The 21600-nt window shown below is 35.8% G+C and overlaps 1 protein-coding gene across 7 annotated transcripts in view; it reads right to left on the bottom strand.

Annotated features, from left to right (window-relative positions):
* Positions 1–2591: 2591 nt before the first annotated feature.
* Positions 2592–21600, bottom strand: part of KIAA0586 (KIAA0586 ortholog) — a 109150-nt gene continuing 90141 nt past the window's right edge. For 6 of the 7 annotated variants that reach the window (XM_025444069.3, XM_025444070.3, XM_025444071.3 and 3 more), the window contains one exon: positions 2592–2935. In XM_025444069.3, the coding sequence (XP_025299854.1) occupies positions 2784–2935 (152 nt within the window). In that variant the 3' untranslated portion in view covers positions 2592–2783. Of the gene's footprint in view, positions 2936–19817; positions 19971–21600 lie in introns of all 7 variants that reach the window. The other variant, XR_003135409.3, reaches the window with a different exon arrangement.

Here is a 21600-nt window from a genome sequence, read left to right as displayed (position 1 = left end):
AATTTTCCCCATTCTCACTGGTGTGAGGTAGTATTTCACTGTGGTTTTGATTTGTGTTTCCCTGATGGCCAGTGATGTGGAGCATTTTCTCATGTGCTTGTTGGCCATGTCTATGTCTTCCTCTGTGAAATTTCTGTTCATGTCTTTTGCCCATTTCATGATTGGATTGTTTGTTTCTTTGCTGTTGAGTTAAATAAATTCTTTATAGATCTTGGACACTAGCCCTTTATCTGATAGGTCATTTGCAAATATCTTCTCCCATTCTGTAGGTTGTCTTTTAGTTTTGTTGACTGTTTCTTTTGTTCACAGCCTTGATCTTGACAGAGTCTGCTCTTAGTAGCATGTTTTCTAAATAGTTCACTTGAGAAGCTTGAAATTATAAAGTGAAGTTTTTAAAAGTATGTAACATCAAAAATGCCATTTACTTTACATACATCATTTATTCCAAAAGGATCTGAGGTGGTTGGCAGGCGAATGCATTCACACACACACACACACACACACACACACACACACACACACACACACAAACACAACACTGGCCAGAAATCTCAAAAAACAATATACTGACGAGCAAACACAAAACTTTTTTTTTTTAAAGTTCAAGTAAACAAGGAGAGGAATAAATCAAAGACTATATATGTCTGCCCTAAAATTAGAAAAGGTTTCCTACAGTTAAGAGAGAAACTACCAACATCTTTTAAAAAATGCTTCTGCTAAAATTAAAGAACATCTTTCTCAAAAAGCAGCTGTGAAAATGAGAAACCAAGGGAGTGATGTTTAAAATGAAGCAGCATTCACCCTGTCTAGAGATTTGTAGATGAATGGCAAATACCAATTATTATTATTATTATTATTATATTATTATTATTATTTAAGATTTCATTTATTTACTCATGAGAGACACACACAGAGAGAGGCAGAGACACAGGCAGAGGGAGAAGCAGGCTCCATGCAGGGAGCCCGACGCGGGACTCCATCCCCGGTCTCCAGGATCATACCCCGGGCCAAAGGCAGTGCCAAACCGCTGGGCCACCAGGGCTGCCCTCAAATACCAATTATTAAACAGAGGATGGCATTTTCCCTCTACTTGTTTAATGGGAACTGTTACAAGCAGAACTGTCCAAAAAGCAATACCAAAGAAAAATAGGTTCTAAAGTGAAACCTAACTCATTTCAGTAACAGAGTATCAGAGAGAAGCTGGAGGAACTGACATAAGAACTGTGTGTGGAAGGCTGACACATTTCCATAGGTTCTCAAAACTTCTGTCTTCAGTGAGAAGAAATTCTCAAACTCTTCTTCAATTCCCCAGGAGGTGGGCCCTTCTAGAAGCTTAAGGAATTCTACGTTGCTCTTGAGTAATTCTTAACTTTGAATATACATTTTAACCACCTGGAAAGGTCTTTTCTCTTTTTTAATACCAATGCCCAGGCCCTATCCCATATCGATGAGGCGGGAATCCCTGAGAATGGAACATAGGCATTTTTAAAGCTCCCAGAGGCTCTACTGTGCAGCCAAGGCTGAGACCCACTAAGCAACCCAGAAAAATGCTGAGAAAAGTCAAGGATGACTGGAGTTACCGTGTGTTTGAGCTTCAGTTGTGACAGGAAAAAATATTCAGGGAGATGAGTTTTGTGGGGTTTATTTCTTTCTTTTGTTAATACTAGGCTACCCTGCTTCTCATTGTGCTTACCCTCTAGTGCAAGATAAATTCCTCAAGATAATGATACCCACCATTTCCTGAACTCTCCTCAGTGCCAGGCACTGTGCTGAGTGCCACCCCAACATTATTGATAATCCCTATTATCCTGCAAAACATGTATTAAACCCATTTGCCCAGATAGCTCTGAAGAAGGGACTTATCCGCCCCTATCACAGAGCAAGAAGGTGAGGAAAGTGGAACTAGAACCTACATGTATCTGATTTCAAAGCTATGCTTTTGTTTTCTTTTATTTATCTATGCTTTGAAAGGTAATCTAGTCACATTTCACAGGTTTGTAAACTATAAAGGTTTATAAGGTATATGTAAGGAATGAAAAAATAAACCTCTCATAATTTTTTCCTGTCACCCTGAAGTTCAAATACACAGTGATTTCAGTCTACTTGACTCCTATCACCCAGCCACTTGATCTCCATCCCCAGAGACAAACTTAGCAGTTTCTCATTTATCCTTCCAAAGATATTTAACGCATACCTACACAAATACATGTCTGTAAGTGTATGTATGTGTACACACCACATATTGGGTTCCTCCTCCCATTGTAAATGATGGGAGCTATGTTGCCCATGGCTTTTTTCATTTTAACGATATTTCTCAGAGACAATTCCACATTGACACAAATATTTTACAATTCTTTTTTGTACTACATAGCATTCCATTGTATAGATATACCATCACTTTTTCAGTCAGTCCCTTATTGATAGGTGTTATATTACTGCCAAATATTTGAAATGAATAGCCTTGACCAACATCATTTCATAACTACAGGCAATTATATCCGTAGAATAAATTTTCAGATGCCAAAAGTCATGCCCTTTCCACTCCTCTATGCTGCCTCAGGATTCTAAGAAATAATTCAGACTCAAGATGATTGGTCTTTAAATTATTTTATTTAAAAATTTTACCTAACTATCCAAATTATGCTTTTTACTTTCATAAAAATTTAGAAATTATTTTTCAGAATATGCTCAAAACCCAAAATTGTCTGAGACATGGTTTTATACCAGAGAAAAATGACTTCAAAACCAGTGGCACACATATTATGCTGGCTCTCCCTTCCCTTTCAGAAGGTGTCTGTTCCTGAGGACTCTATGTCTTCCTGGACGGTGCTAATGCTTGGGGATTGAGAACACTTCTCCAGTTTCACTGAGGGCAGCGTCACAGACATCATGGCAGGTGACGGCTCTGAAGTGGTAAGTGGTACTGCTTTACCACCTGTAAAAAAGGAGAAACGCATTCAGCTAAACAAGCATATCCTGAGTATTTACATACATTTAAGTTTTCTTACATAATATGGGGGAATCAAAACAAGTATTGCAGGTGAGGTCATTTCCTTTCTCAAGGAGCTCAGAGCTCAGAACTTGTCAGAGATAAGTTCACTCCTATCCTAGACAATTATAGACTTTTATTTTAAAAGTAAAGTATGTTATGTTCTGAACATTTATGTCCCGCCCAACATTCATATGTCAAAATCTTAATGCCTCATGTGATAGTATTAGGAAATGGGGCCTTTGGGAGGTGCTTAGAGTGGAGCCCTCATGACTGAGATTTATAAAAGAGGTCCCTCAGAGAGCTTGTTAGCCCCTTCCACCATGTGAAGACATAGCGAGAAGGCGATGGCTGTGAACCAGGAAGAGGCGATTTGATTTTGGGCTTCTAGCCTCCAGAACCATAAGAAATAAAATGTCTGCAGTTTATAAGTCACCCACTTGGTGGTATTTTGTTATGGTAGCCTGAGTGGACTAAGACAATAACAAGTGCCAAAAGTTGTAGTACAAATGACAAATGCCAGGTAAGACCACGTAGGGTAAGAGCCTAGTCTCTGAAACCCAAACTTATCCACTTACTGTGTGACAAATTGTTTCGTCACTCAAAATTTCAGTCCTTCCATGTTAAATGGGTTAATAGTACCTACCTTGCAGAGTGTAATGAGGATAAAGTAGTATTGGTAAAGAATTTGACAACAGAGCTTAGTACTTAGTAAGTGCTCAAAAACTGAGAATTATCAGTACCACTAAATGGTACTGTTTAGTATAGTATTATCACTACTATCATTACCATTATCAAATGAACAGCTAAGTCCAATTTAAAAACACACTGGAATAGCCCTAAAATAAGGGTTTGCTATTAAGTTACAAAAAGAACATGATTTTTTTTTAAGTGGAAAGATATGAACTGCGTGAAAACCATCTGAAGTCAAAGGTTACCAAGGCATTTTACTCTTTATCCTATTCCTACAAAATGGATGCTTAACTCAGGATTATGTCATTAATGCTCATTTCTTTTTTTTATTTTAATTTTTATTTATTTATTTTTTTTTTATTAATTAATGCTCATTTCTGAGTGCCTAAGAGTACTATGCTATTGGTTAACAGAACTGATAGCAGGGAAGCAATTTTAAAGGGAAAAACCATAACAGGATCATTCAAATATCATTGACACTTGACTTTGGAAAGTATTTTTCTCTGTAAAACAGACTTTTCTTCATGATCTCTACACTTAACAAAAAACAGAAAAAAAAAATGTCCAATCCATGGATTGAGAGTAGTGGGAGGCAATAGAGAAGCTAGCTAATAGTGGCAGAGGCAACACAGTCTGGGATGAAGAATTCATTAATATGTTTTAAAAAAAAATCCTGAGTTGATCATAAATGTAACCTATCTGCCTATACCCTAATTCACTTCTTTAAGTTTTAAAGCATTCCGCCTAAGAATATGAAGAATGCCAACTTGGTATTAAGACTACAAAAATCCCTGTTTCAAATTTTATGGGTTTACTATATATACATAAGGATAATAAGCATCTTAAAAACAAATTATCTTTAACAATCTTAAAGAGATCCCTGAGTCAATAGCCATAGTAATTTTTCTAAAACTCTTTTATATTTTTCAAGTAGTTTTCACGGTAATAAAGTGGAATTCTCCATTACATTTTTATAAGAACTACAGTAAAAGTAGACTATTTTGGGGATTTCAATGATGACTCAATCACAGCTGTCCAAGATGATCATAATATTTGTAAAAGCCAAATTCCTTTCACATTAGGAAGTCTTACAAAGACTTTTAATATTATACCATTCCTCTTTGTTACTTGTGTTGATTTATTTTCTTTAATAAAAGAGGGACAGGTAATAAGATTTGGCAACATTATAGCATATCACAAACTAGAATACCACACTATAATCTTTTAAGAAGAAAACAAGTCTTATGTCAATTTGAATAGAATAAATATTTTAAATAAGACTTTTTGAAATTTAGCTCTGTCAAGATATGATAAAAACTAAAATTAGCAGAGACAAAGGCAGAGGGAGAAGCAGACTCCCTGCAGGAAGCCTGATGAGGGACTTGATCCCAGCTCTCCAGGATCAGGCCCTGGGCTGAAGGCAGTGCTAAACCACTGAGCCACCCAGGCTGCCCTAAAAAAGATCTTTATAGGACATAAGTGTTATTTAAATATTCTGTCATTTTACAAAGTCACAATACAGAGCACACAAAATAACCATAAAAGTATACAAGATTAGAGCTTACTCATCAATAAAGTAAAAACTAACATAGAGTATAACTAAGGCCAAGAGCAAAACTAATTTTCAATCCATAAAAGTTCAATGTTACCTTCCCCTAATTATCAAGAAAATTTTCATTCCTTTAGTTAATTGCCTGCTTGTCAAAACCCACACTGATACCAGATATTCTTCTTCTCTGTCTTATCTCATGTCACAAAACTTCTTTATATGTAACATTAAATTACTGACTAAATTGCTCAATGATGTAATAAGAGCTATAACTTTTTTTTTATTTCAAAGAAATTTACAAGTCTCAGAGAACATATTAAATTCTATCACTGCAAAGTTATGCTATTTCTCATAGTGCTTTATATTTATACAGCAATTCAAAATTTTGCAAAGACCTTTTCCACATCACCTTACCTCATCCTGACAGTAATTCTGGGAGACAGACAAGGTGACTGAGGCACAGAGACATTAAAATAGGCTTTTCAAAAGCATATTCTCACTACCTAAACATCCCTACAAGCCTACTGTAGGTATGGAGCTAAGATGTTGAGAAATTCACAGATGGAAAAGAAAAAATCCTTATCCTCAAGAAGCTCATAACCTAGGAGCAGAGATAGACGTATACAGCAATACTTAGTTTTAATGAAATGGAAATACCAGTTGAAGTAGGATTGAAAAGGTGTGGAAGGTGATGAGCGAAAAGAACAACAAAATAAAGTCAATATAAAGTCAGTATGTTTGGGTTTTGTTTTTAAGTCAGTATGTTAAAGGAACTCCGTTCTTTTTTTTTTTTTTTAAGATTTTATTTATTTATTCATGAGAGAGAGAGACAGAGACAGAGACATAGGCAAAGGGAGAAGCAGACTCCATGCAGGGAGCCCGATGTAGGACTCAATCCCAGTACTCCGGGATCGTGACCTGAGCTGAAGGCAGATGCTCAACCGCTGAGCCACCTGGGCATCCCAAAGGAACTCTCTTCTGATATCAAAGTACTGATTGATTGGCTTAGAGGAATGGTGAGAGAGAAGGCTATAAAGGAAGGTCAGGGTCAAGTTCTGTCAACGATGATGAGTCACAAAAGATTCTGAACAGAGGAGTAAGATAACCAAATGTATTTTAGAAAAGAGAATTGCAATAGCAGTGTGCAAAATAAGGAGAGAGGAGTGAGGTCTATGCAAATGGTCCATGTAAGAACTGATGATCCTTACCAGTGGAAACAGACTCAAGATATTTTGGGGGAAGGCTTATCAGAACTTATAAAGAATTGAGTATCGCTCTGAAATTACAGGGTTAGTTAACTGATTAGGCAGTAATAAGAACACAAGCCTGAGGCTATGGGGGTATAAAGAGGTGTAGAGATACTGGGATCAGTTTTATACCTGATGAAGGTGAATGCCTACAAGACATGTGAATGGACTTTTCCATCAGACAACTGGAATTAAAGGTGTCAGAGACTGTAAGGCAGTTTTAGAGAAAAAAATAGCAGTTATCTATACAGATATAATAGAGTAGTGAGAACAGTGATCAGCTAGGGAGAAGAAAGAGGCTGAGAAGAGAATTGATGACAAAAATATAAGGACAAAGAAAGGTGAATGAAGACAAAATAAAGAAAAACAAAAGGGGAAAGGGAGGTAAGTAGGAACAGACCCAAGAGTGAAGAGTCACACAAGGTAACAGATGGTTAAAAAAAAATAAAAGTCTAGTACAATTCGTCTAATTCATAACTAGTAGCACTGAGACAACTCACTGCTTTTTTGCATTATACCAAGTACCTCCATTACCCAAAATAAAAAAAATATATATATTACTTTAAAAGGTGGTTAAGATAAATTCCATTCATGTAATATGCAATGGTAAGGGTAGGTAGGAGAGGAACTGTAATGATGTTGCAGCTCAAGTTCCTTTATGATAGGCCAAGTCTAAGGTCCAAGTGAGATTTACTGTCCAGTCACTTGGGAACAGTCCCATCCAAACTGTCAGTGTGAGGCTTCTGGAACAAAGCAGAGTTGAGATCATTTATCTAGCCACTCAGCAAATATCAACTAAGCACCTACTATGTGCCAGGCACTGTTCCAGATTTTGAAGATATCAGCAGTGAGGAAAACAAAGGCTCTGATTCCACTGCTACCATATTCCAGCTGAGTATAGGGTAAATGACAAACAAGTAAGGAAAACAAACTTATGTCAGGAGGTAGTAAGTACTTACAAAGAAAAATAGGTAAGGGGTAAGATAGTGAGTGATGAGAGATTTTAGGAAAGCTGTGTAACTTCTGCAAATCCTAGTTTTCTCATCCTTAAAATAAAGATGAGTACCTTCCTCAGGTTTTTTGAGGATTAAATGGGATAATGCATATGCAGTATGCTGTATAGTTCTGGCACTACAGAAAGTACTCAAAACAGATTAGTCTTACTTTTAGGTAACTGGAAAGGAACTATCCCAAGAGGCAGTGACCCTGAGAATGAGCTGCAAAAGACAGTCTGCCTTAGAGAGGGGTAAGAATGTTTCACTGAAATACACTAAGGAAAAAACCCCCACAGGTCTAGAAGGCCTCCAAATAGTTAAGCTATTTTAACTCAAGTAATTATGTTTCAGTTGATGAGTTAAGTCAATAAAATGAATCAAAAGGTGTTTGTAAATGTGGATCTGGAGAAGCCTTTTTTAAAAAATACATTTTTTAAAGATTTTATTTATTTATTCATGAGAGACACACACAGAAAGAGAGAGGCAGAGACATAGGAAGAGGGAGAAGCAGGCTCCACGCAGGGAGCCTGACGTGGGACTCGATCCGGAGACTCCAGGATCACGCCCTGGGATGAAGGCGGCGCTAAACCGCTGAGCCACTTGGGCTGCCCTGGGGAAGCCTTTTAGAAGTGTTCATTTACTTTTTTTGTGAACAGTCATTTCAAACTCTAAAAGAGAAGTTTTTAGACGGAATATTTTTAAAAATCAGGCAAATGAGTGTTACCAGGCAAAAAGAGTAACCTTCATATTTAGTTACAGTCCTCACAGAGTCTAGGTTTTTTTTTTTTTTTAAAGAAAAAAGACATCAAAAAAAAAAAAAAAGAAAAAAGACATCATATCTTAATAAATCATCATTAAAGCAAACATCAATTTTCTGCCTATATTAAATGTAGTTTGATGCTTTTAAAGTTTGACTTTTTAAATTTCCAGTCATGTCATTACTCTATGATGTAATTGTTTCAACAGCTGTTTTCAGAGTTGTTTTTTTTTTTTAAAAAGAGACTACTTGATTCCGTAGGTGTGCAGTACATCATTTAACTTGGTATACATTTAAGCTGGGATGCCTGAGTCAGACCATGTATTTGAAACTTCCTAAGATATTTTAGTATCTGTTTTAGATGTTTCAAAATCTTTTTTTTTTTGCTTTAAAAATATTTAAAATTCATAAAGAAATTTTATGTTTGATGTTGGATTTATAGTACTAAGGAACAGAAAACTTAAACTAATTTATTCTAAAGAATACAAGTAACAATATGGGATTTTTAACTTAGACCTTCCCTGTATATTGTTATTATATTTCTAAAAATATGCATAACTTTGTAAAAGTTTTTTAAATTTAGATAATGTATTTCTCATGAGGTTTCAGATTCTGATTCTAATCCTCAAACACTTGGTAACTCACTATTCTCTCTGTTATTTGCAAACCGAAAGGAATCCAAACAAAACATTCTCTCCTAAAACAACATGAGACAAGCAGAGCAAAGAAGAAAAAGTTTCCTCCATAGCTTCACAGAAGAGTACAGCATCTCAAACTCTTCATTCAGATTAAGTAACACATGAGGCACACGTGATATGTGTGAATTTGTGGCATTCTTCTGAGTGGATGAACAGATAGTTGAAAGACTTTAAATTGCTTGAATTTAAGTTTTTCTACATGAAAATAAAGATTGGTTTCTTATAAACTACAAATTTAAAAATAAAGTTGAAAATGAAACAAATGTAATCATCTTGAATCCATGTACAAGAAGAATCTTAACTCAGGCCATACGGATGAATGGCCAGAGATCTGTGAATGCCCTGGAAAATTATGCAAATTATTTTCATCCAAGTACACTCTGGGAGGGAGACAGATGGTTATAGCTTTTGGTGCTCTAAAAGGGGTCAAATATTTAAGAATCACTGCCTTAAAGGATAGCCCAGCCATTACATGCAAGTGAATCAGATTCTTTGAGCTGTTCTTCCAGCAGCAGTGGTGAAATACAGGAATTCCTGTCCTGTCAACTGTGGATGCCCTATTCTCTCCAAGGGTGATTTGGTAATTTGCACTTACCAAACTGCATTGTAATTATTTGTTTATGTGTCTGTCACTTGCTCTGAACAAGATATTCCTTAAGAGCACAGACTGGGACTTAGTATCTTTGCTGCCTGACTACGACAGTAGGTACACAGTAAGTATCTGTGACCTTATCATCTCTATCATTATTTGCCTGAAGGTCTGTTCCTGTTAAATATGTGCTGCAGGAGGACAGTGACTTTGTCTGATTTACCTCTGCATTCTACAAAGTGTTAGCATAATGGTAAGCACACAGAGGGCCTTGAAAGGATTGCTGAACCAAGCTGATTTGCTTCCACCTCAAGAGTCTGTGGTTTCTCACAGCTAACAGCCTGCTTAGATTCTAGCTGACCAGACCCTGTCTTTAAAATCAGCCCTGAGTTCCAGCAATGCAGTTGCTTCCCAGCTGTCTGTGAAAATGTTACAGTATTTCAGCTGTATTTTATTGAGTTCTTGAAGCATTTTTCCTGTCCACCCTAGGCTCATCTACCCTTGCTTGAATTCCTTGTTTAAGCAGCTGCTAAACTATCCTGCTGTATTCAATTCTCCTCACATACTTAACCCAGCTCTGCAGATTTTGCAACATCATAGCTTCAGTGTTTGAGAATACTACAAGTTTTGATGAAGAAGGTGCCCAGTCATTTGATGTCAAATACAGTATGCAATATTTTATTTACCTCTGCTCTCTAGATTAGTCACTATTAAATATTTCTTTCCTTTTCCATGTTTAAAGGGTGATTTAAAATGTTACTATAAAAAATAAAATGTTACTATAGTCTCATTTCATAATGTTTTAGACATATAAATCCTACTGCATTTCTTAAGTTTACTATTGCTTCTGTTTTTAAAACAAGTTGACAAATGCTTATTTTGAAATGTGTAATTTAGGATAAAAATAAAGCAGTTCCTATAGGAAGAATAAATGTATTGGCACCTGTAAAAACAACTCCAATTCTTTTTCCTCTAAAAAGCAATAGTTAATGTGAAAGGTTTGTTTCTTCTTATGCCAGGTTCCAGCTGCTTCACTTTGTTTAAAACTGACTTCAAAGTTTAAACACTGTCCTGTCCCAACAAATAACCTCCCCCAGATGGAATTATCTTGAGTACTATCCTCAGTGCTCTGAATACCACACCTGCAGCCTTTTAATTCAACATTTTATAAACTTTCCAAAGGGAAATGAAACATTTTTTTCTGTTCCCTAACTTGTGCTTTTTGGGGGGTTTAGTGCATGGAGTTCTATTATCTGGGTAAGTTTATAGATATTTTAGAAGAATTTAAAAAGTATAATTAATATCTCTACTGTGGTGATTATTAAGAGAAATTATAAGAAAATGAAAAATCTAAGTACCTGCAAGCTCAACATTTTTTTTAAGTAGGCTCCATGCCTAAGGTAGGGCTCAAACTCACGACCCTAAGATCAAGAGTCATGTGCTCTGCCGAATGAGCCAGCCAGGCACCCCTCAACAACTTTTATAGTAAAATCTCACCTGTACATACAGATGCAAGATACAGATCGAGTTCAATTTGTGTCTGATCCATATCACCTGATGAAGCTACACTGAATTTTTTTTTGTAAGAAAATCAGTAAAGCCTAGAAATAACCATGATTCATTCCTATTCACTAAAAAGAACATAAACTATATGCACTCCCATAGTTAGGCTCATAAAACCAAGTATACTGGAAGCCTGATCCAATGGCCTTAATATAAAGGAGTTAAACAGCTGAATTTTAATGACTATCAATAGGAAAATACTTGACCCAATGGATTATTATCTTTATGAATCAAAAATTAAGGGAAGGGGGAAACAATCATTAGAAAATTTGCAATTTGTGTTAAATAAAAGAAACTCATGGACCATTTCTTCCAAGGTTAAAAGTTTTTACAGATTTTCTTACTTAAGGATTTAATCATTACAGAAGTTTAGAATTTCACTTCACCCTAGGCCAGACTGGGGCATATTACCCAACACAATCTATGTGAAGCAACCAATAAAGTTGTCAGAGAACACAGAAGAGCATAACACTGTTAAACCAAAGCCACATTTTAATATTAAACTGAAACAGGCTGGGAAAACCTCTTTCTGGCTAGAGAATTATGAAGTAGAGAAAAGTTAAATAACTGAAGAAAGAAATCTATAGCCCATGTAGTCCTCCGGCTAACAGGATACGCTGGGCACCAAAGGCATATGCCCATGTTAATGGCAGGCTGTCAATCTGTGCTCTGAAATGCAGGCAATCAATAACTGTCAACATTCCTTGTTTCAAACAAATTCTTAGGGCAGAATGATTTGGAAAAAAATGTGTAGGATGATAACATCAGTATTTTTTGTTTCTCTAAAATAAAAATCAGGCTTTTCTCAAGTTACCATTATTTCACACAAATTTCAGATGCATTTGGAAGGATATTTAAGTGACATGATTTTTAGCATTGCATCATCATTTAACTGAGCAATAGGTTTTCACTGATGACAAACATTCATGTTAAGCTATTGTAATCACACTGTCAGAAACCTAAATATTAAACATGTTAAATAATTAAGTGTAATACAGGTTAATGAAGAAAAAAGCTTTAAAAATAGTTTCAGAATATAGTTTTATAAAGGTAAGATTAAGGGCAAATACAATGGGTGACGGGCACTGAGGGGGGCACTTGACGGGATGAGCACTGGGTGTTATTCTGTATGTTGGCAAACTGAACACCAATAAAAAATAAATTTATTATTAAAAAAAGGGCAAATACAACTTATTATATATTGACAATCTGCAAGTAGACCAAAATATTTAACTTTGATATTGTTTTTTTAAAAAATCTTTAAATTCATTACAACTGCTTACTATGTTACTATATGAGACACTGTGTTCACTTCCTGCCCTGTCTCTATGTTTGAGAGTAAGAGAGGGAAAGGTTTCTGCTTAGCTCTATTACAGCGACCTTTCTGATTCTACACGGCATCTATATATATAAAGGTGAACACAACAGTATCAATCAGTACCATTTCAGAGGCCCCTTTCAGTGAAGAACGTTTTCTTTTCTTTTTTTTTTGTAGCAAGTAAAATTAAGTGACAGTCTGTTCTGAAGTGATTACTTCAAAGACCAGAATTTAAACTTACCTATTGTGTTATGGTAAGAAATAAGCAATGTCATCCCCTTTCATATTAAACAAAACTGGGTGGAAACTAAGAATAGAAAAAGAAAACCTACCTTAGGTCTAGCTAGTATTCAATTAAAAAAAAAAATTATGTGTCCATCATGATTTAAATGAGGTGTTGTAAAGGCCACAAAGAGTAAGACATTGTCTTAATTCTGTTTAATTATAAAGATAAAATTAACACAGAGCAGACTGACAGCAGTGAGCAGATCTTCCAATTAATGTGCCTGTTCCACTTCAAATATGAGGGTTTAAAGACTAATCATTAATTGAGTTCTCTTTTAACAGCATACCACTTCTAGCTGTTAAAGTTTCCATCCTGGAACTTGAATTCTTCTTCAACTCTTGGTAACTTCTCTCTGCCTCTTCCTGTTCTGTTGCCTCCTTTTTAAATTCTCTTTAAGAAGGTACTTTATATTATACCTGGCTGGCTTTGGAGAAAGGAGCTGCAAAACCTTTCTCTAAACCAGTGATTTTCAACAGAGGGTTGGGGTAGGGGAGAGGGAAAAGTCTCAACCACTTTCGGGGCTTTTTCAAACTAACAAGGGCTCCCTTCCATTCTAATAGGCCCACACTCCAATGGGGGTGTATCCCATAATGGGACTTGCTGCTATAATGAAACACTCTGCTAAATTCATAACAGTCTAGGGACACCTGGGTGGCTCAGTGGCTGAGCATCTGCCTTTGGCTCAGGGTGTGATCCTGGAGTCACAGAATCGAGTCTCACATCAGGCTTCCTGCACGGAGCCTGCTTCTCCCTCTGCCTATGTCTCTGCCTCTCTGTGTCTCTCATGAATAAATAAATAAAATCTTTAAAAACAAATAAATAGGGGACCCCTGGGTGGCTCAGCAGTGTAGCACCTGCCTTCGGCCCAGGGCTTGATCCTGTAGTCCCGGGATTGAGTCCTACATCAGGCTCCCTGCATGGAGCCTGCTTCTCCCTCTCCCTGTGTCTCTGCCTCTCTCTCTCTCTGTGTCTCTCATGAATAAATAAATAAAATCTCTAAAAATAAATAAATAAATAAATAAATAAATAAATAAATAAATAAATAAATAAATAAATAAATAAAAAATAAATTCATAACCTAAATGTGAATTTTATACAAAATTACATTTTTGGAATAAAAAATGAGTATTTTTCTCTAATACTCAGATTTTTTTCCTTAATAAAAGTATTGAAGCTTTCAAAAACAATGGCTTTTAAAAAACACAACAGCTTATTTCTGCTTTATTAAAACAATGAATTTTAACTCAAAAAGTGACAACTATTTTATTAATCCAAACCAAAGCATACTTCAGTCTTATCTTTATATCCAACAAAGCTGCATTAGTAGTAAAAACAGCTAACTTGAAATAATATGCTAAATCTGTTATTTTTAAGATGCGCCTTCAGTAAGCCATTTCATAGGCTGAAGTGATTTACTGCCACGCTAGATTTTCATAAAGGACAATAGGGTGGTTGGCTGGCTCAGTGGGTAGAGGATGTGACTCTTGATCTCAGGGTTGTGAGTTCGAGCGCATGTTGGATGTAGAGATTATTCAAAAATAAAATCTAAAAACAAAAGGTTTCCCTCCATTATTCTTCCCTATTTTTCCCTAAGATGCCTAATTCAGTCCTTTAAGTATGGTTGCTCAAGAAATATCCAGCTGACTGATGTTTCTGAAACCATTATATCAAATGGATACACTACTCTGTGATCTTTTATAGGTCATTGGTCATCTGGATAATGCACACTTTTTTTCTATTCATTCTACACTGTAGTATGTAAGGTAAGAAAAAGTTTCCAAGTAATTGACAGCCAGACACTAAAGTAGAGAGTCAGCTTTAAGCTAGTAGTTAAGAGCACAGGTGTGGAAGCTAAACTGCCTGAATGCAAATCACAGTGCCAACAGAAATTAGCTGTAAGGCCTAGGAGAAATACCACCACTTGGGACACCTGGGTGGCTCAGTGGTTGAGCATCTGCCTTCCAGCTCAGGACATGGTCCTGGGGTCCTGGGATGGAGTCCTGCATCAGGCTCCCCGTAGGGAGCCTACTTCTCCCTCTACCTATGCCTCTCTCTCTCTCTCTCTCTCTCTGTCTCTCATTAATCAATCAATCAATCAATCAATCTTAAAAAAAAACACTTTGTGGAGTATTACCATTTTGTGCTTCAATTTCCTCTTCTATCTCATGGGTTTCTTATGATCATTAACAGAGACAATATATGTAAATAAGTTTTATTTTGTAGCTTGTGATAATTTTCTAGCTTTTCCCAACTTACAAAAAATCGTACCTGTTAGCACAGGAACAGGATATTCCTGTTTAAAAATATTTTAAATATTTAAAAATATTTTTAGGCAGGGAGACCTTTTGCTGAAAAGAAAAAGTACTGCTCACATATTACAGTGAGAGAGCAATAAGGGATCTCAGAGATCAACTTATGCTTACTAATGAGGAAGTCAAGATTCAGAAAGGTTCACTGACAAATCAATGTCAATGATTTGTCAATCAATAATAATATGTCTAATAATATGTCAATGACATATTATTAGTAAGGACTAAAGCCCATAGCAAACATTTCTTTCCCCACCTTCCAACTTTTTCAGACTCTTCTACTAGGATATGTCTTCAGATACTAAAACCGGTAAGAACTATCAGAAATTATATGTCCTATTTTTAAAAAATTATCAAGGAAGGAGATACAGGATAATGTTTAAGAGTATAGCCTTTGCTTTCAGAATTGGACTACATTTGATTCCCAAAGCTCTGCCATGTACTATGTACATATCCTTGGGCCAAGTATGTAACCTCTCTGAGCCTCAGGTTCCTCAGTTAGAAAATGAGAATATTATCTACCTAGTTGGGTTGATTATGGATCTTAGCATAAGTATATCACATATAGGAAATATACACAGATGACACCTATTATATGTTGTTGATGTTATTATAAAATTCTACCAAAACTGAGAGTCTTGATTTCTGTAATAATTTCTCCTAACAGTAAAAAGAAAAAAAAAAGTGCCACTATCTCAATATCAAGAGTTGTTTATTGTCATTTATTCTTGTAATGAATAGCTGGCTCATAATCATACTTGTTGAGTGAGGAGGTTTACTGAAAGGGTGAGAATTATGCTCTGCAGGTGAGGAGTAAGTTGGCAACACAACCTATACCCTGGCCAACATGATTTAAAAACTGCTTATCAAGTTTGTTGCCTCTTAAATGTCCCCTTCCTACTGGTCAAAATGGAAGAAACAGCACTCATTGGTATTTAAGTCAAAGGATGAAAAGAAAAAATTTCCAAACATTTGATCTGTGAATTTATATAGAAATTAGGAGTGGGTAACATTGGCTAAAAATTGAGTCATAAATTACCTGCGAATATAATTTATCTTTTTATCTTTACCACAAAGGACGAATGTATTAATTTTTATTTAATGTTTAAAGATATCACAAAATCAAAACAAGTGATCTGAGAATTGGAAATGAAATCCAAGGCTGAGAAAGCAGGGATACAGCTCAAAAAACTTTAAATGAGGGCACACAAGGTTACTGGGATTGTATCATTTGTACACTATGCTTCTTCCAAACACTCACTTTATTTTGATACTTATTTTATTTTATTTTAAATGGTCAAAAACTTGTAGCTAAAAAAAACCAAAAAAACCAAAGTCTTGTAACTGTATGGTGCCAATTTGAAAGAAGGCTATGTTGTAATATTTCAAAAAGTGGTATTTAAGAGGATAGCAACCTGGGCTTTACAATGTTTGTACTCTTATTGTAAACATTTTTTATATTGGACAGAAAGTTAATCTTTTCATTTTTAATACTATCTTTAGTAAGAATCACCTGTATAGCAATACTTAAATCTATAAATTGTTATATTATCATTTTAAACAAATTCTTTATGGATTACTTAAGAAAACTGCATAGGGCTGTTAACTGCAAAATAATAATATAAATATGAAGTCTCCTAATAAATATTTTAGGCCACAGAAGAAGAGTTTCTAAATGGGTGCCATCCAGAATATGAAACAAAAAAGCTAATAAGGTGAAATCTAAAACTAGTAACCTCGATCTTAAGATACCTCAATCTTTTACACCAATTTGAGTTCACTGGGAAAAAAAGGACCATTATTAGAGTAGTTAAAAATATATAAAAAGAAAATAAATTAACACCTTTAAACAAATAATCTGGCCAGATTAGGTTACTTTTTAGGATATCTCGATCTTTTACACTAATTTGAGTTCACTGGGTAAAAAAAGGAACCTTATTAGAGTAGTTAAAGATATATAAAAAGAAAAGAAATTAACACCTTTTAAACAAATAATCTGGCCAGATTAAATTACTTTTTGGCTGCATATCTAATAATAGAATTTTAGAAATAGTATCTTGGCAGCATAAAAGCTTATATTCAACTGCCAAGAAACTGATTGGTAATTCAGAAAATAGATGACCCACCTATCCTGAACGTACACCATGCTTTATTCGCATAGTGTACACCTAATTATTAAAGTTCATTAAAAAACACTTAAGTACTTGAATGTATCGCTGTGGGGTGTTATGACAAAGAGTCCCTGCCTTTTTGGGGCAGGAATGTCTAGAGGAACATTCCAACATTAAAATTTGGTTGAGAACTGAGAGATTTGATGTTTTAGTAGACAACTTTATCTACAATGCACTTCCTGTTGGTTGAATAGCCTGTGACACAGCTACTAAAACACATTCCTCTCAGATAATTCTTTATAAAAGCATGCCATAACGGTTTGAAAACTAAAATAATCTTAAAAATTACACTAGGTTTGCCTCGTGAAAGGAGTCATATATTCTGTATGATTTCATTTACTTACAGTAAAAAATGCCCAAGAGAACTAATCTCAATCCTTGCGGGGTGGAGGTTGTTACAAAGGCAACATGAGGGTGGCTGCAGGGTGCTGGCAATGTTCTGCGTGCTGGGTATGGGTTATAAAAGGGAGCTCAGTTTTTGAAAATTCTTTCAGTTCTATACTCTTGATATGGATACTTATATCTCTATGTATATTATACTTTCATAGAAAGTGGAAATCGAAAAAAAACAATAGATTAGTTTCAGCAATTGAAAGGTGATTCCTTTTCAGTTTTGAACTGTTTTCCAAGGATTGAGAGAGCCAAATAACTAACTTTACTAACCTTTAACATCAAGTCACAGGCCATCCTGCTAACAACAAAGACAAATCTCTTTCTGTTTCTTTTCTTAAAATTTTGAAGTGCCAGAAAGCTGAAATTATTTAGAAGCAGAAGGTGAGTTTTTGTTGTTGTTGCTTTAATTTGACTCCACAGGACTTACTACAGAGAGGGTACTCGATGCTCTGTGACAAGTAGCCACTAAATTTCTTTGAAATCACAAACTAGTATCATTTTACCTAATCTTGAAGGCATTTCTAAAATATTAATACAGTCTGTAAAAGTCATTTAGTTCTTTCTTTTTGGTGCCAAAAAGGTTTGCTGTTTCACTTTATGAAGCAATGACATCACAGCTACATTTAAACTCAACTCCTATTCAATAACTCGTACAACTTTAATTACACAAGGTCACAGACTGTTACAGGTCACTACTATCATATTCTTATAAGTGACGTTTGATGGCTAACAAAGCTGAAGGCAAAGTAACTCTCTAATAGTTATTACTAAGCAGTTTGAACTCAAATGCTTCTATAGATTACATACAGAAAATCCATTTTCCAAGATGGAAATCCTTCCTAACTATGAAAACTCTCAAATTACGGCCTGTGACTATCACTAAAACTACACTGTATTATTTGTGTAGCTTTTATAGTGGGTTTTGCCATATCTAGCCATTCCTCACTAAATTTGGAAGCAAAAATTACATGAGACAGAGTGACCAGTTTACTTCCCTAAGCCAGCCCTGGTAACTTTTGAAAAAGAGTGAAAGAATGAAAAATGAGCTTTCCAATTCAGGAAGCCACTAGAAAAGAAGAACACTACCATTCCATATCCTAAAATTAGAGCTTTAAAGATTTTCTGTTGACTAGTAAGTTTTGGGTGTGAAGGGGTGGAGAGGGGAGGGTGGACTTCTGCTCACTGTACACACGACACCAATGGGAATAAGGGCCAGTCCAAGTTCTCCGTTACCATTACTCTGGGTAATAGTTCCAAGCTGTGAGGCACAGCTGTATAGGCCCTGCCAGCAAGGCCATCGCAGCCGTGTGCTTTGATAGCGTGGGGCCCTGAAGTGTCAGGATATAGAGAAGGCAGCAGTTGTTGGCTGTGAAAACAGTCTGATACAAACCAGATGGGAACTTACTAGATGGGCAACACAAAGGAAAACAATTGGCTTATTCAACAAAGTCAGGCCCCTGCCCCAGAGAATTCTCAGAAGACAATAACAGTCACCCAGAGTTGATGCAAACAAGAAACAGCCATGTGGTTACAGTTTAAAGAATTGTTTTTCCTCAGACTAAACAAAGTTTTGATTTCTAATTCTTGTATTCATTAATTGTAGTTTGGTGTAAGACTTTTCTGTCAGAACCACATATTTCATTTATATAATATATGTACTTTTGTGACACCAGGAGAAATATAGAGGGACATAGAAACTAATTTTGTGCTGTTTCCCATGAAGTGTCATGAGCATAGGCTTCGCTCTTTCAAGAAACTGGGAAACTTAGAAAATGATTGATCATACTGATGCAGTAATTAGAAAATACTCAACATAGTATTTCCAGGACTTCCTAGGTCTGATCTGTTGTAATGTAGGCAGAATGACACAAAATGCAATAATCACAAGGCTCTTGGAACTACATTTCTACCTAAAGTATTTTTTCTGACTTCATTACATGGGAAGTATTATGGAAATTATATTTATAGGATAAAAGTGCCTGCATTCTCCCTAACCTGACTGTGGGAAGCTCATCACGCTAAAGAGTGGTGCCTGTCCATTCAGAGTTGACAAGTACAACCAAGATTAACATTTAGATTTTAAGATACCTTTTTGGCAAGAATTCCTTATCAAGAAAATTGAAAAATCACATCATTTTCATGCACACATTTGCACATATTTTATAATTAAGTAACCTGTTTTGTTTTGTGCATTTATAATAATAAAAAATGATAATTAGGTTTCTTAGAAGAGATGTATCAGCAGAACTATAAAGATTACCGTGGCACAAGACACAACTGGGGTTTCCCAATTTGCATTGGCTGCATTGGACAGATTATTTTCACTGACTCTTCCAAACCCTAAAAACTGAGGTCCAACACTTAGAGACATCGTTCCTGTTGCATTAGATCTTTCATCCTTTGCAAGGTAATTCTGAAATAACCCAGAGAAACAAAATTGGAGTAACAACTTTGGTGTGTAGGTTGACTCAATCATAAGCATTTCCAGCCCTACGTGGTTCCCTCTGCACTCTGCTACACATCCACACACACTCACACACCTCTTTTTTTTTTTTTTTTCCCCCAAAAGTCTAGATTAGTGCATGGCAACAGTGCTGGATAACTGACCGTTTTGATTAAATCTAACTACCAAACCCAAGAAATAACTCTGTGCTTATATTATAAGCTAAATTCCCCTGTTAAAAAGTAGGAAAGGAAAAACTTTAACAAGTGTTATTTACTGAAATTCAGAATAAATGTGTCACTCATCAGTGAATCAATTCTGTTAAAAGTTTTTCTCATCACACAGAATCAACTCTTTTATAAAATGATTAACAAAGGCAGTTTGTCTTGGATTTATCAGTGAATGTATTTGATAGACTTTGGGTTAACTTATGGAAAAAAAGGAATTGGTATCATTTCTATTATTAGGCACACTGATAATTATACACTTCTTCAGAAACTGCCCATTTCTACCTTAATGGGGTGCTATATATATATACATATATATATATATAGAGAGAGAGAGAGAGAGCCTTTTAGGTCACACTGAGCAGTCTGGATTTTATTCTGATGCAGAAAGAAGTCTTTGGGGGATTTTGAGCAGGGAGTCATGTGATCTGATTCATATTTTTAAAAATATCACCCTTGCTTTGAGTGGATAGTAGATAGGAGGGGAGCGAATATGTATATAGGAGAGAAAGTTCTCAAGATAATATTAAGGTTGAAAAATATCACACCTAGAGAAGGTAGGAAAGTTAGCTGGTATCAAGTCACTGAAAAAAATCTTGGTCAGTTTTATTAGAACACTGAAAACCACAGTATCGAGCAATAGAATTTAATAACCTCTGTAAACATTGGGATAGTCTAAGAGTAGTGAGGCTACTTAACCTCTCTGAGCCTCTGTTTTCCCATCTGTATAATGAAACCACCAACAACAATAAAAACATCTGTACATATTTACAAGTTTGCTGTGGAAATGAAAGAGTTGTCAGTTGTAAAGCATTTGACAAATGTTGGTTTCATCATTGCATGTTTGGGAAGAAACAGACCTACCATACTTGGTAATGACTGTGTTCTGTCCTAGCATACCTAACTCTATGCAAGATATACTGACCAGAATATGGTCAAATTAGTAAAGAGCTTGGAAACAATCAATATACTATAAGGAAGAGTAAAAGGAACATAACATGCAGACTTTGGGTTATAACTGCTGCCATCAAATACCTGAAACACTGTCCCACTGAAAGACCTGTTTCTAACACCCAATAGGAGAGAACTAGACCTAACAGTGAGAAGTTACAGAGAGGCAGATGTTAACATAGAATGATTAGTGGGATCCCTGGGTGGCGCAGCGGTTTAGCGCCTGTCTTTGGCCCAGGGCGCGATCCTGGAGACCCGGGATCGAGTCCCACATCGGGCTCCCGGTGCATGGAGCCTGCTTCTCCCTCTGCCTGTGTCTCTGCCCCTCTCTCTCTCTCTCTGTGACTATCATAAATAAATAAAAAAAAAAAAACATTTTAAAAAAAAAAAAGAATGATTAGTGCTTTCTAGCCATAAAATGT

This window comes from Canis lupus, chromosome 8 (genome assembly GCF_003254725.2).
Source record: "Canis lupus dingo isolate Sandy chromosome 8, ASM325472v2, whole genome shotgun sequence".
In the NCBI taxonomy this organism is placed as follows: Eukaryota; Metazoa; Chordata; class Mammalia; order Carnivora; family Canidae; genus Canis; species Canis lupus.
This window is presented reverse-complemented; position numbering and strand designations above follow the sequence as displayed.